A 16,609-nucleotide genomic window follows, 5' to 3' on the forward strand; every position below is an offset into this window, starting at 1 on the left:
CAGCTCACAGAAGCAACAGCGCTGGAGCTCTTGGCATAGTTTTCAGTCAGCTCAGTGGTTAAGAATCTATTTCTCTAGCTTTCTGTCAGAGACTCCTCTTCCAGTAGGTGTTTACTTCTATAAAGCTGAGGAACATCTTCTAGAAACTTCCAAGTTTCCACTTTCCCAGACATGAAATTAAAGTGCCTACCTCCTGAGTCTCAGGAGCCTTCTCCCTTCTGGAGGGAATGCCAGTTGGGAGGAGACTGCTATAGAACACTCTGTGAAGACAGGGTAGCTATTCCTACTTTTATATCGGGAAAATGGAAACTCAACTAGATTGTCCTGCCCAAACAGACATAGCTTGGGCTGGAGAGAGATGGCTCAGAGTTAAGAGCACTGTCTTCTCTTCTTTAGGACCTGAGTTTGGTTCCCAACACCCACATCTTGACTCACAATGTCTGTGACTTCAGTTTCAGGGGATCTGGTACCTTCTGGCCTATGTGGAGACAAATCACACATGGGTATACATGTAGACAAAACACACATACATATAAAATAAAAAAATAAATAAATGACAAAAAGAAAAGAAAAGTGTGTGAGAGAACTGTTTGTGTCTTGGTTTTGTTTTCAGTTTAAATTTTCTATTTACTGGGAGCTAGAGTGATGATGGCTCAATGATTAAGAACACTTGCTCTTTCAGAGGATATAATGTAACAGTTGGTTTACAACTGCCTGTAACTACAGCTCCAGGGGATCCAGTGCCCCCAGCCTTTGTGGGCATGGCACATACACACATGCAGACACACTCTTACACATAATTTTTAAAAATGTGTATGTGTGTATTTGTAAGGACCTGAACAAGAATGGAGCTTGGAGAACCTGAGGTGTGAGTCCTTGTTATCAAGCTTATTTGAGACAAGAGTCCTGTGTTGGTTTTTGACTTTTTTCTTCATGTATGTATGTGCACCCCATGCATGTGCTTGTGGAGTTCAAAAATCATCAGCTCTCCTGGAACTAGAGTTATTGGTGGTTGTGAGCCACCATGTGGGTAGTGGGAGTGCTCCTAACAACTGAGGAATCTCACCAGACCCTCATGGTTTTTTCTGCTATGTATACCAGGGTAGGTGACCCACGAGCTTCCTGGGATTTTCTGCCTCCACTTCCCATCTCACCATAGGAACTAGTTGGATTACAGACAATGTATGCTACCATGTCCATGGATTATATCGGTTCTAGGGATTCACATCTAAGTCTTAACTCCTACATGGCGAGTACTTTACTCACTGAGCCATCTCTATGGCTGTCATGTGCTCTTTTAATTACTTTTGCATCTTTCTGATGCGTTTGTCTTGCTATATCCATTCCTCTTTGGGGGATGGAGACAACAAAGAAGGTTTTGGGAGGGGGATAGGTAGGCTAGTAATTGCTCTTCAAAAAAGTAGCTTTCTGTAGTTTTCTATGAATTCCATTGGCTGTTAGGGGACCCCTGGGCTTTATCAGAACTTTTGACTTCTGCACCTAATTCTGAGTTCCCAGGTGCTGTGAATTGTTATCCTATTTTGTTTCTGAGTTTAACTTAGTTTGGTTCTATAAATACACACTCATCATTCCTGTATTACTGGGGAAGTGGAAATACTTATGAATTATACTCAGTATGTACTTTTTAACCCCCTAAGGGTCCTCTGTGTAGCTCTGGAACTGTGTTGTCTTGGAACTTAATCTGGAGACCAGACTGGTTTAGAACACATAGAAATCCACCTGCCTCCTGAGTGCTGGATCAAAGGCGTGTGCCACCACCGTCCAGCTGTCATCGTTCTTGAGAAACTATGCTTGATTCTAGGGGTGGAATAAGGGATCTAATAAAAGTTACCTACTTTATTGGGTGCTTGTCAGAATTTGAGATAATGTATTTAAGATATCTGTCAGTGCTTGCTAGGTAATGGTCTATGAAATGATTAAAGACATTTTGAAAAATGATTATAGATTCAGATGTGACTGCCTGAAGCTGTCACTGGCTCTGAAGCAAGAGTAGGGTTTTCCACCGAAATGGATGCTCACAGCCAGCTACTGGATGGAACACAGGGTCCCCAATGGAGGAACTAGAGAAAGTACCCAAGTACCTGAAGGGGGCTGCAACCCTGTAGGTGGAACAACAACAGGAACTAACCAGTACCCCCTGGGTTTGTGTTTCTAGCTGCATATGTAGCAGAAGATGACCTAATCGGCCATCAGTGGGAATAGAGGCTCCTTGGTCTTCCAAACTCTATATGACCTAGCACAAGGCAAGGCCTGGGCCAAGTAGTGGGAGTGGGTGGGTAGGGGAACAGAGGTGGGGGGAGGGGTATGGGAAACTTTCGGGATAGCATTTGAAATGTAAATAAAGAAAATAATAATAAAAAAAAAGTAGGGTTTTCCTATATAGTATGGGGTCTGCTCTGTGAGATGGGATAAAACCAAAGTGTTCCTCCTACTCTCACACAGCCAATAAATACAGCATTTCATTTCTAATACCAGATGTATGTGTGTGTACACACATCTGTCTGTGTGTCTGTCCCTAACAGCACGTATGTAAAGCACAGAGGAAAACTTGCAGAAGTCAGTTCTCTCCTTCTACAATGTGTGTTCTAGGAATGTAAGTGCCCTTACTTATTGAGCCTCCTCTTGAATTATCTAGAAGCACCCTCAACACCCTTCCCTCCCTTCCTTCCTTCCTTCCTTCCTTCCTTCCTTCCTTCCTTCCTTCCTTCCTTCCTTCCTTCCTTCCTTCCTTCCTTCCTTCCCAGACAAGGTCCCTAGACTATATACTCCTGGCTGGCCTAGAACTCACTATGTAGAGCAAGCTGTCTTTGAACTCACAAAGATCTGCCTGCCTCTGCTTCCTGAGTCCCAGGAATAAAGACTTAGATGATCATACTCTACATGAACACAGAACTTTCAAGGTTTTTGGTTGGTTTTGTTACCTATTTAGATTTAATTGTAGGTGTGTGTGTGTGTGTGTCTATGTTTCTGTTTGTGAGTATATATTTGTGAATGAGAATCCTTTGGAGCAGGAGATATACGTGATTGTGAGCCACCTGACAAGAATGCTTGGAACTGAGCTCAGGTTTTCTGCAAGAGCAGCAAGTACTCTTTAACAGCTAATTTCATTTCTACAGTCCTGAGCTTTTGAGTTTTTATGGTGGGTTTATTTTATAGGCATGATAGATTAAATCATTGCCTGTTGCTGATGAACTCAGCTTTTAGTCATCGTTTCTTTTTAGGTGTGGGACAGGGGACTAGAAGGCCCAATCCTCTAATCCTACCTTGGTCTCTATAATGACTAGCTCTCCTGAAAGTTACCTAGAAGTAGTCAGTGATCGGTCAACTCATTATGACTTTAGTTTTTGGAACTGTGTATCAGAAATCATAGTCAAGCTAAATGTATGTTTTGTAATTTCGTAGTCCCCCCTTGGTCTTTGAACATAAATCTTTTACATCAAAATAACTATAAGTCAGAAGATACTGGTATGTTACTATAATCTCATTTAGTTATAAGTTAATGAATAACCATTCTAAAGCTAGGTGCTTTGGTGCATGCCTTTAATATTAGCATTTGGAAGGCAGAGGCAGGAATATCATGAGTTTGAAGTCAACCTGGGGTAACCAGGGAGATCTAGGTTAGTCCCAGCTAAATAATGTGACCATGTTTCAAAAACAGAAAAATTAGTGTATCGTATTCAAAAATGTTTTCTGGGGGAGGCTGTTAAGTCTTATGGCTTTTTAGTTAATCTTGTCTGATTCCAAAAGCAATAGTCTGTCTTAGGAAACCTATAGCTTCACTTTTTAAGTTTCTGATATAAGTGAACATAGAGGCAATGTGATTTCTTACTCTGTTCTGAGGTGCTAATTGGGTCTTCCATTTTGTAACATGTTTATTCAGTCCTTAATCTTCCTCTTAACCAAACTTCTATCTTTGGAAGGAACATTAGAATTGACTACTAGTACTAGTCTAAATTGCTTGTAGCCATACAAGATTAACAAGTGCCTCCCCTCGGGCTGTTCCCTTTCCTATCTTAGTGGTATCATACAGTACAAAAGTAGAGGACTGACTGCACCAACAAGCAGCAATGAGTGCATTCATGGTTGCTTATACAGATTTTTATCTTGCCCTTCTTTGTGAACTAGTAATTGGTATTCCTAAGCCTTGTGCTTCAGTTTCCCTTCTTCCTTTATATTCAGTATGGCCGCCTCATTGACCTCTGCCAGCCTACACAAAAGAAGTATCAGATTGCGGTGACCAAGGTTTTAGGAAAGAACATGGATGCTATTATTGTAGACTCAGAGAAGACAGGTCGGGATTGTATTCAGTATATCAAGGAGCAACGTGGAGAGCCTGAGACCTTCTTGCCTCTTGACTACCTGGAGGTAAGGCTTGTGAAGGGGTTTGGGGTCAAGGCAGTGTTGTGGGCCCCTCACCTTGGCTTTATGTATTCTGTTGCTTCATACGACTCTTCACACAGGTGAAACCTACTGATGAGAAACTCCGGGAGCTGAAGGGGGCCAAGCTAGTGATTGATGTGATTCGTTATGAACCACCTCACATTAAAAAAGCTCTGCAGTATGCTTGTGGCAATGCCCTTGTTTGTGATAATGTGGAGGATGCTCGACGCATTGCCTTTGGAGGTCACCAACGCCACAAGGTATGCACCTCCCCTTTTCAGTTTGGAGCTGGATAGGCTCGGTATTGGAGATTCCTATGTTCACCTTCTCCTCTTCTCTCCCTGATGCGTATAGACAGTGGCGTTGGATGGCACCCTGTTCCAGAAGTCAGGAGTTATCTCTGGTGGAGCCAGTGATCTCAAGGCAAAAGCACGGCGCTGGGATGAGAAAGCAGTAGACAAACTGAAAGAAAAAAAAGAACGTTTGACAGAGGAGCTGAAAGTAAGGCACAAGTGACCCTGATCCTTAGGAGTAGGGTTCCTGAGCTCAGGTCGGCCACTTAGCACATGGTCCTTTTTTCTTTTCCTCTTCAGGAGCAGATGAAGGCAAAACGGAAAGAGGCAGAACTGCGTCAAGTGCAGTCTCAGGCCCATGGGCTTCAAATGCGGCTGAAGTACTCACAGAGTGACCTAGAACAGACTAAGACAAGGCATCTTGCCCTGAATCTCCAGGTAGGGCCTGGCCTTCAGCCTTGTCCTCCCAGGTCATCCTAGGTTTCATTGGGACTGGGGAATTATACACTTTTCTTCCATTTTTGTTCAGGATAGCATAGCATAGTATAGTCAGGCACTGTGACGGGGTGGAGGTGTCCAGATCTTCTGTCCCTAGTATTTATTCCATTAATCAACTTACTTATTGTCAGTTTTATCCTCTTGATCTAACAAATGGAAAATATTGTCTATTTTGTGTGGTTATTGCAAAGATGGAATGAATTAATACCTATAAAGTTCTTAGAACAGTTGACATTAAATAAATGTTAGGTACAGTTCAGTCAATAAATATTGGGACTTCTAAAAGTCAATTGAGAGTAAACAATAGGGCCAGTGTAGAGGCATATACCTATGGTCTCAGTACATTGGAGAGAAGATTGGAGAATTCAAGGCCACCCTGAGCTGTATAGTGGGATCATATCTCAAGAGAAAACACACACACACACACACACACACACACACACATATCTACAGGCATTTCACTGTCTGTAGGTTGGAGTACTGTTACCAAACAGTACAGCTTACTCAAACTAGAATTGTTACATAATACCTAGACTTCTTGTGAAAAACAGTTCAACTTCTAAAATGTATTTGGCCCAGGGGTTATCAATAAGGATTTAATGGACTTATAACTATTACTGTACACCCATCCATATAGATTGAAGGTGGCTGAACTGGGAACAGGGGAAAATATGAGAGTTCTAACAAGAGATTTTGGGAGATGTGACTTGGGCATTGGTACTAAGTTAGGCTTTCTCAGTGTTTGCTGACCATGGGGCTAATACTGACAAGAAAATTCTTTTCCTTCACAAAGCCTAGTGTCTTATTTTTCAATCTATTGACTATAGGAAAAGTCTAAACTGGAAAGTGAACTAGCCAACTTCGGGCCTCGCATTAATGATATCAAGAGAATCATACAGAGCCGAGAGAGGGAAATGAAAGACTTGAAGGAGAAGATGAACCAGGTTGGTAGGGGGTGGGCATGCCAACATATGTACCAGGACAAGACTAGATTTGTAAGTAGGAGTTTAGCCAGTAATACCCCTGCCCTCCCTGACTTTTCCCTCAGGTGGAAGATGAGGTGTTTGAAGAGTTTTGTCGGGAGATTGGTGTACGTAACATCCGAGAATTTGAGGAAGAAAAGGTGAAGCGGCAGAATGAAATTGCCAAGAAACGGTGAGTGAAAGTTTTTATGGGATAATGGGATATGTGCCTGCACTCTGCCATCCTTGATAGTCATGTGTGTCCTAGGGCAGCAACCAATTCTTAGAACCATATGAACTTATTGTAGGGACCTGAAAGAACAGAGAAGTCTTGAATAATAGTTTTTATAAAATAAGACAGTGATGCCTATTTTGTTGCATTATGAAGATTAGATGAAATAACCTTTGTGAATTATTCAACATAATGAATAGCACCTACCAAGAACAATAAGCATCCCCTACTAACATTATCAGGAGTTCCACAAGAACACCGAGCCACACAACCATAACATATGCAGAGGACCTAGTTAGCTCAGACCCTTACCGGCTCCTTGATTGTCTCTTCAGTCTCTGAGCATCTACCAGCGCTGCTCAGTCAACCTGTGGGCCGTGCACTTATGGTGTCCTTGAGCCCTTTAGCTCCTACAGTCCTTCCTTCCTCTCTTCCTTAGGGTTCCCTGAGCTGTGGGTCTCTGCATCTTCTCCCTTCAGTTGCTGGATGAAGCCTCTCTGATGATGATTGGGCTAAGCTCAGGTCTCTGAGTATAGCAGAATATCATTAGGAATCATCTCATTGACCTTTTTTTTCTTTGCCAGTCGTGTTTGGTGTCCTATCCTAGATCTCTGGGTTATTCAGCCTGTGGTTCCTTCCTGGCTCCAGGCAGTGTCAGGCATGGGCCTCATGTTGGGCCAGTCGTTGGTTGGCCACTCCCAAGTTTTCCTCCACCATTACTCCAGGATATGTTGCAGGCAGGACCAATTGTAGCTAAAAGGGTTTGTGGCTGGGTTAATGTCCCAGTCCTGCCCCTGGAACTCTTGCCTGGTTCAGGCTCTGTATCCCCCATTACTAGGAGTATTACTAGGGTCACCCTTATAGATTCCATTATTAAGTAATAAGTTTCCTCATCACCCCTGAAATGTGCCCCAATTCCAGTTGCCTCTTCCAGTACTCTCTCCATCCGCACCAGTTCACCCTGAGTTTACCTGCAAAATCTGTTCTATTACCTTTTCCCTGGGAGATCTGTGCATCCCCCTCCCTCTTTGAGCTCTTCTTGTTACTTAGCTTCTCTGGGTCTGTGGATTGTAGCATTGTTATCATTTACTTAACAGCTAATACCCACTTGTAAGTACATATACTATGTTTGTCGGGTAACCTCATTCAGGATAATTTTTTTCTAGTTACATCCATTTGCCTGCAAATTTCATGATTATTTTTTTAACAGCTGAGCAGTACTCCATTGTGTAAATGTACCACATTTTCTTTCCCATTCTTTGGTTGAGAAACATCTAATTTGTTTCCGATTTCTGGCTATTATGAATAAAGCTGCTATGAGCATAGGTGAACTGTTGTCTTTGTGGTAGGATAGAGTATCCTTTGGTGGGTATATACTCAAGAGTGATATAGCAGTTGTACAAGTTTGCACTCCCATCGGCAATGGAGGAGTATTCCCTCTTGCTCCACATCTCTCCAGAATAAGCGGTTGCATGCAAAACAGTGACATTTTGTAAGAATGTACATTTTTAAAGACTTATCTTTATTTCTTTGAGTGTGTGTCAAGGGGGAGATTGCCATGTGTGTGCTAGTGCCCACAAAAGCCAGAAGATTGTCAGCTTCCCTGGAACTGGCGTTAGAGGTGGTTGTGGGTTGTTACTTAGTTTGGGTTCTGGGAACCCAGGTCCTCTGAAAGAGCAAAGAGCTTTTAACCACTGAGCTGTCTGTCTGTCCCAGGATGTGTGTCGCTTTGAAGTATATTTTCAGTAAGAGGAGATAATGGGATAGAAATGTAGGGTGGAAGAAAAAAGATAAGGAAAGGGTCTTGCATAGAGAGCAATGACACATCTGTTATCAACTGCCATATTGAGTAGTGCAACTCATCTGAAATTGAAAAAGGAAGGAAACTTAGAATCTACCCTGAACTATCAGAAAAGGCATTAAAAGAACAAGGAGTAATGAATTAGAGATCTGAAGAATGAGTGGGTTTTAGCCAGCCAAGCAGGGACAGAAAGGAGTTCCAGCCAGTAAGAACAGCATGCTTAGAGGTGTGACAGAGTATGCCTTGTTCTGAATACTAAGTAGTTTTGAATGCCTGGAACATAAAAACAGGGTCAGGAGGAAAGCAGGGGAGGTGGAAAGGTCAGCAGGGGCCGGATCATGGAGGGAGGGCTTTATGTGTCATACTTAGATTGGCATAAACATTACATACCTCAAAATTGTAGAGTTAATTACATTCCATTTGGATTATAGTGACTAATAGGTTTAAGCTGCTAGCATGACATCTGGCAGCATCTATCACAGTATATTGAGGATTGGTAGAGCAGTTGGAAGCTAGCCCTGCTTGGCTGCTAGTGCCTATATGCTGTTAATGTACTTTGAGTTTCTGAAGAGGTAAGGGAAAGGGCAATAGCAAAATAGCAGGAATTCATTGTTTTCTTTATGTTCTTACACCACCAAATCTCTGCCCCTTAGGAGCTTCTAAAGTCTTGGGGCACTGCTTAAGATGCTAGAAAGAACTGAAGCCCTTGGGTAAAAATGAGCTGACTACAGCCAATATCCCTCACATTGATGATGATAGCTAGCATGTACTGAATGCTTTCTTTATATATATTATTAACTCAATAAGAAAAGCTACAGATGAGGAATCTGCAATATAGAGAATGTAACTGAAATTACACTACTTCTTAGTTGAAGAATTGGGATATTAGTTATATTAGCCTCTACTACAGTGATGATATATAACAAAGAGCCTAGGTTCTGGTGTTAGACTTGGATTCCAGTCTCATGTGATATTTGCTAGTATTAGCTGTGTGGCTTTGGGAAAAGTTTTTTTTTAATAACTCTTACCATAAGTTTCCTGTGTAAAATATGGATATTAATGTCTAGTTATAGGAATTTCGAGTAAAGAAATAGAGATAATCTACATAAAGTATATAGAAGCTTGAAGAGACTGCTAACTGGTTTCAGGTGAACTTTTTTTTAATGTCTCCTAGAAAATTGGGAAGGTGCTGGAGTTTCCAATGTTTAGAAGCAGATAGATGTAGTTTGGCTTATAACTTGTCTTATGCTAGAGTTCCAGCTTCTGGGCACACTTTGGTGTCCATGTGAGTAGATGAGGCCATGTAACTGAGACTCAGCAGTGACCAAGAGGTCCTGAGCACTAAGTCTACTTCCCCTTTCTTTCTATAGCTTGGAATTTGAGAATCAGAAGACTCGCTTGGGCATCCAATTGGATTTTGAAAAGAATCAGTTGAAGGAGGACCAGGATAAAGTACACATGTGGGAACAGACGGTGAAAAAGGATGAAAATGAGATAGAAAAGCTTAAGAAGGTAAGGAAGGAGAAAGGTAAAAGACAGGGAGAAGCTGGAATAGATATTATGCATACCAATATAATACCCATCATTAATACATTTTTATTTAAGGAAAACCACCAAGACCTTAATAGGGGAGAAGTGGTTAAGTGGCACAGAACATTTCAAAAGATTGAAATAGCTCACAAACATAAATAACATAGCTTTTCCAGGAATCAAAGAAATACAGATGAAAGCAGCAATTGAGTCTGCTTTAATTTTCTACCAATTAAAGATTTGAGGAATTTTGGTTTTGGCGGGGGGGGGGGCAGTTAATGAGTTCTGATTTGTGGTCTGTGTTGGGTATATGCATATGAATGCAGGTGCTCATGAAGGTCAGAGGCCTCAGATACCCTGGAGCTGGAATTATAAGCAGGTGGGATCTGGGAATCAAACTTGAGTCCTCTTCAAGAGCAGTATGCACTCTTAACTGCTGAGCCATCTCTCTTACCCTATATTATCTAAAAAGCTTTTATTTTACATTGCATGTATGTGCCTTTGTGGTTATATGTGCATGTGTGTCAGGGTATACATGTGTGTGCTGCTGCCCTCAGAAGTCAAAGACTTTGGATCCCCTTGGAGCTAGAGTTACAGATAGCTTTTTTGAGTCGCCTGATGTAGATGCTGAGAATTGAACTCGGGTCTTCTTAAGAGCAGTACGCCCCCTTAACCACTGAGACATCTTTTCAGCCTCACATTATTTAAAAATTAAAAACAAAAGCAAAATATTTCTTAGTACCTCATATGGTGCAGGAGACCAGTATTCTTATATAACATTTCAACATCCATCAAAAAGCTTCAGAATGTGTTTATGCCCTCTAGCTCAGTAATACCTGCAGAGGTAATCCAGAGTTCTGGCAAAGCCTTGTGCAAACACATTGATGTTTATTACCAACATTATTTATAGTTCCAAGTTGGAGACTAGGCAGTGCCCTTGGAAAGTAGGAATTTAGAAAATTATGCTGCATTCAGTACTTATATAATTTAGTGGTCTTTATACTTTTGTAACAGACAGATCTTGTTTAAAGCAAAAAGTATTTTCTAAGATAGCCAGACCTGCTTACATTCTGTTATTACTTTAATATAAAAATCAGTGTTTATACTAGGTATGTGGAACATGACTTTGATCCTAGGCAGAGGCAGGAGGATCTCTGTGAGTTCAAAACCAGCCTGGTCTATAGAGGGAGTTCCTAGACAGCCGGACTATGTAGAGAGAGAGACCTGTCTAAAACAATAAAAGAAAGAAAAAAGGAGAAAAATTGTGTCGGTAATGCCTAACCAAAAGCCAAGACAAACTTAATAATGAAATACTAGGAAAATGAATAAAAATTGGACCTTTAAAAAGGATACCTTGTACTTTTAATAGATGTTAGAGAAAAATGATGTAGAGAGATCAGTAATTGTTTCAGCCTTTAATCTGTTAGAAGCCTGGTCCTGAAAACCTTGAGGAACTGAGTTGTCTGATTATTTTTGTAATTTTGATCAACATATGTTCTCATCAACCAGTTGAGTGAGCCATAGGGGATTTTTGTTATTTCATGTATGTAGTATTTGATAAAAACAAGAGATTAGATCAGTATAGGTTAAATGTCTCGCTGGCAACTAGATCTCATCGCTTAATATTCATTTTTTTCTTTAGCTCTTCTACTTTTAAGCTTTTATAGCATTTTCCTTACAAGTTCTACTGATTTCCACTTAGCCTTTGAGGTCTAGTGACCTGAGTCTTTCATATTGATACTGCCCACTGCTCTGTAGTGGCTATGAGTGAACAGTAGTATTTCATCAATTCATCGTGAAGCACCTCCTTTTTCAGACTTAGCCTGAAACATGCTTGTGGGATTTGAAGGATTTCTGGGAGCCCACAAAGAAGGTGGGAGCAGGAAGCAGCAGTGAAAGAACGGGCTGGCAAGTACTATTAGAGGAATAGCTCCAAGTGTCCTGACCCTAAATTCAGATTAACCACATAAAATCAGTGCAACAGATGCTGTTTTACTGACACACAGCCATTTCATGGTATGACTGTGCTCGTGTCTGCTACAGTCAGGCTGTTAAGCATGCCTGTGTCACTGTGTTTTGTGTGGTGACTTTCCTTATATTCTTCCTCTTGAAATGACTGTGAAACCTTAATTGCCTATAGCATTCCTTCCTGAGGTGGTTTGGTTCTCTTGGTTTGAACATATCCCTTGGCTTTTGTATCTGCCTGTATTTGCTGCTTGTGTATTTTCTTCATTAACACTTAGCGATCTTGAATAGCATTACTGTAATCTTACATACACTTGCAGAATAGGTAGTAAAATACTGGGACAGGACTAAATTTACTTTAGGATGCTCCAAGATAGTATATTTATGTGACTTTTAAATTTCATTTTGAGTAATTATTAGTTAGCAGAAAGATGTCAGAATACTACAGCATTCTTTGATATTCACAGGAGATTGTTTCTAGGAACTACCTCCCTAGCACCAAAATGTCAGTCCCTTGTATAAAATGGACATTCTTTGTCTGTTAAATATGCATATCTTCTCTCATACTTTAAATTGTCTCTTTATTATATCTAATACAATGTAAGTGCTTGTTATACTTTATGATTTAGAAAATGATAAAAAATCTAAACATTCAGTACATTTTAAAAACAAAAAAAGCATCTCACTATGTTGCCTTAGATGGTTGGAACTCTGTATAAACCAGCCATCCTTAGACCTGTAGAAATCCAATTGCCTCTGCCTTCTGAGTGCTGGGACTAAATATGTGTGCTACCACACCTAGCAGAGGACATTTTTTTTTTGCCAAATTCTGATGTTCTTTTGAACCCATGGATACAAAATCTGTGTATACAGAAGGCTGACTGTTAAAGAACTCTAATCCATGAAAAATTATCAGTTATCATTGTGTTGTCATAATTTCCTTTAGCATTCTATGTTTATTATTTTTATAATTTATTTGAGAATTATATTCAGATGCATTTTCATTTTTTATTTATTTATTTATTTATTTATTTATTTATTTATTTATTTATTTATTTATTGTGACAGGGTCTCATGTAGCCCATGCTGGTCTCAAACTCAGTATGTGACCTCCACATGGTGGGATTGGATTGTAGGCATGTAGAATCACTTGGTTCTATGCAGTACTAGGGATCAAATCAATGGCTTTGTGCATATGAGACAAGCACTCTTGCCAACTGATTCACATCACCAGTCTGACAGTTTCCCTTAGTGTGATTTAAAAAAAATAAAATGGAAGAACAAAAACAATTTTCCTTGAAAAGGTTAAAATGTGGGCTGGGGAGATGGCTCAGCACTTCAGAGCGTGTACTGCTCTCCCCGTTGGCCCAGGTGGCTCACATCTGTCTAACTCCAGCTCTAGGGGGCTCTGACACCCTCTTCTGCTCTCTGAGGGTACCTATACACATATAACATGCAGTCACACAAACAAGTAACATTTTATAAAAACAACTTTAAATTAGAACATTATAAGTAAGGCTGTAATTCTTGTTTTGTTGACCACTCTCCTAGTCCTCTTGTTTTTTTCTAGTGATAATCCCAGATTAATATCTATTCACAAAATATACTATATTGTGTGTATAAGCTTAAATATACAAATGTTACAGACTAGGGAAGTAATCATTTGGTAAAGAGCTTGCTATACAAGCTGGATTCCCAGCACTTACGTAAAAAGCTGAGTATGATGATGCACTCTTGTAATCCCAGTGCTTGGGAGGCAGAAACAGGATCATTCCTGAACTTGTTAGAAGAATTGGTGAGTACCAGGTTCAATGAGAGACCTTGTCTTTAAAAATAGGGTAGAAAGGCTTGAAAGATGGCTTCGTAGTTAAAAGTGCATACTGCTTCTAGAGGCCTTAAATTTGGTTCCTGGCACCTGGGTTATGGCTCCAGCTGTCTAACTCAAGCTTCAAGACATCTAATGCCTTTGGCCTTCTTGAGTACCTGCATTCACATTTACACACTCACATACTCATAACTAAAATAAATCTTTAAAAATAGATTGTGGAAGACACTTGATATATACCTATAGTATATACATGCATACGATTGAGCATGTACACATGCACATACCATATACACAAAAGGAAAATAAATACAAATGTTATACTTTATATGACAAAAGTTTTGGTTTGGAAAAGTGCTTAAAACTAGAACATTGATTATGATACAAAATTTAAAATCTAATTTCAACCCTAAATGTTGAAATGTAAATGATGCAAGGAGAAAATATGCTAGAATGTTAGTTATTTCTGGCTGGTGGGATTGCAAGTGAACCTTCACACCTTCTCCCTTGTTTTTCCATAGTTTGAACTCTTCTATAACAGACAATTTACATAATTGTAGTTGGGGAAAGCAACCAGATGATTTAGGAAAGGATAAAAGAAGTCTGAGGGGTTGTATGAAAGCAGAAATCATTGACACATACTCCAACAAACTGCCTGTTGGGAAGGATAGTGCAAAAGGAGAAAATTCCAAGGGGAAATCTTCATTCTTGCCCTATTCCCCTGCTGGGACCAGGAGGAACAAAGACACATGAAGATAATAGATGAAACCATGGCTCAGCTTCAAGACCTTAAGAATCAGCACCTGGCCAAAAAGTCAGAAGTAAACGACAAGAATCATGAGATGGAAGAGATTCGCAAGAAGCTTGGGGGTGCCAACAAGTGAGTGGATTCCTGCTTGGGATGGGTGGAAGTAGGTAAAGCAGGCAGCCTTCCAGATTTTGGTCTTACCTAAGCTACTTGGACCTTTTTAGGGAAATGACTCATTTACAGAAGGAAGTGACTGCCATTGAGACCAAGCTTGAACAGAAGCGCAGTGACCGCCACAACCTGCTACAGGCCTGTAAGATGCAGGACATCAAATTGCCACTGTCAAAGGGCACCATGGATGATATTAGTCAGGAAGAAGTGAGTATTACGGTGGGTGGTAGGAGTCATCTATGGATATTTAACCAGTAATGGGAGATTACAGATGACCAGGAAGGGCAGGCAACAGATAGGACCACAGACAGAGAGTTGTGAGGGGCATAAAGATGGATGCAGAAGAGATGTGGCAAGGTGGAAATAGTGAAGTCAGGCTTTGGTATGAGAGAGACATTGATTTGAGAGGAGAGCTGCAAGCCAGTGAGTGGTCAGAAAGACAAAGAATGGTTCATTAATGTTAAGGATTTGAACTCTTAGCTGTAGCAGATACTGGGCAAGGGTAGGAGTGAGAATTGAGGGACATTAATTAGTCAAGAGCAGGGGAAGATGGGAAACTGGAGGACCTAAGGAGACTGATAGCTTAGCTGCAGTAAGCGAGGTTGGCCAGAAGAGGGTTGGGCAGGGGACTCAGCAATGCAGAAGTAAGGAAGCTTAGGTGGAGGGGAAGGAACAACATCTGAGCAACTAAAGCACTCTATCAATTGGAAGTGAAAGATAGTAGTGAGGGGTGGACAGTTGTAACTGAGGAACTCTTCGTAGGTAGCCTTTCAGTTGAATTCAGTCAAATATTTTTGAACACTAGTATTCCAGATACTGGTAGGCCATGCTTAACCACTCCTAATCTTAAATCTCAGCTGTGCTAGCTGAGCACATGTTCACATTAGACATGAAGAAACTTAGTGAAAGGTAGCGCCCAGGTTCCAGTTTGGACCTTTCTGTTGGCTTCTGCTTCTGTGCCATCTAGCAAGGTGCTTCCTCAAAGACAACAAAAGCTTCAAAGGAGTCCCTAATCTCTAGAGGGATACAAATGACTAGTCTGCTCCATCTGTCTCTTCCAACATTGCAGGGTAGCTCCCAGGGAGAAGAGTCAGTGAGTGGTTCCCAGAGAACATCCAGTATCTATGCTCGAGAGGCCCTCATTGAGATTGACTATGGTGACCTGTGTGAAGATCTGAAGGTAAGAACTGTGGGTGGGAGGCATCAGCATCTTCTTAGCTGACCCAAGAAAAGTTAAGTCCAGGTACACACAAAGAGGAACAATTACAAACTCCTCTGTAGTAAACAGATAGGCCTTAGGTACTTGTCAGAGCTCTGTCGCAGGTCCTGTCCTCCTTCCTTGGCATTCTGATTATCTCCTTCACTGTCCTCACTTTAGCTGCTATCTCTACAATTGGTCCCACAGGTTACTTCAAACTCTAGCTCTCCTTCACCTCTAGCGCTTCTCACATGTTCAAAAACAAAACCGAAGCTTCATTCTTGACTCTTTCCCCCTCTTATTCTGTCTAATTACTAATTACTATGTTGTGCCAATTTTGCCTCCTAAATACATTAGACATTCTCTCTTGCTTGTTTGCTTGCTTACTGTTGCTATATCATGTCCGTAGTGCAGGCATACAAGTTTCTATAGGAACTAATCTCCAAAATATTTTCTACTTTGTAGTATATTCTTTATCATTATGTCCAGGAAGATCTGATTATTTTTTAATTTGTAAGTAATTTCAAATATACATAGAAGTAAGGAAAATGATGTAATGTATGTCAGGCACCCACCACCCATCTTCAGCGGTTAGTAACATATAGTCAATCTTGTTTTTTATAATCCCCACCATGGGACTATGGTAAAGCATATTTGAAGCATTGTTCTGTTCATAATTACCTTAATATATATCTACAGAATATGAGGTTCTTACAAATAAACAAGCATTACTTTGTTCTATCTAGTATGCAGTGTTTTTGCATTGTCTATATCAAAGTCAGTATTCAAGTGTGTTTTCATTTGCTTTTTTTAAAACTTATTTTATTAGATATTTTCTTCATTTACATTTCAAATGCTATCCCGAATGTCCCCTATACCCTCCCCCCACCCTGCTCCCCTACCCACACACTCCCACTTCTTGGTCCTGGCGTTCCCCTGTATGGGGCATATAAGTTTGCAAGACCAAGGTGCATCTCTTCCCAAC

The 16,609-nt window shown here is 40.6% G+C and overlaps 1 protein-coding gene across 1 annotated transcript in view; it reads left to right on the forward strand.

Moving 5' to 3' along the window:
* Smc1a (structural maintenance of chromosomes 1A) overlaps positions 1-16,609 on the forward strand; it is a 42,392-nt gene that overhangs the window by 11,439 nt on the left and 14,344 nt on the right. The window contains exons 10-19 of the mRNA XM_021187291.1: positions 4,201-4,386; positions 4,482-4,661; positions 4,756-4,902; positions 4,995-5,132; positions 6,020-6,136; positions 6,241-6,347; positions 9,558-9,699; positions 14,242-14,387; positions 14,480-14,633; positions 15,496-15,606. Coding sequence (XP_021042950.1) covers positions 4,201-4,386; positions 4,482-4,661; positions 4,756-4,902; positions 4,995-5,132; positions 6,020-6,136; positions 6,241-6,347; positions 9,558-9,699; positions 14,242-14,387; positions 14,480-14,633; positions 15,496-15,606 — 1,428 coding nt within the window. The remainder of the gene's footprint in view (positions 1-4,200; positions 4,387-4,481; positions 4,662-4,755; positions 4,903-4,994; positions 5,133-6,019; positions 6,137-6,240; positions 6,348-9,557; positions 9,700-14,241; positions 14,388-14,479; positions 14,634-15,495; positions 15,607-16,609) is intronic.

Source organism: Mus pahari, chromosome X, assembly GCF_900095145.1.
Source record: "Mus pahari chromosome X, PAHARI_EIJ_v1.1, whole genome shotgun sequence".
In the NCBI taxonomy this organism is placed as follows: Eukaryota; Metazoa; Chordata; class Mammalia; order Rodentia; family Muridae; genus Mus; species Mus pahari.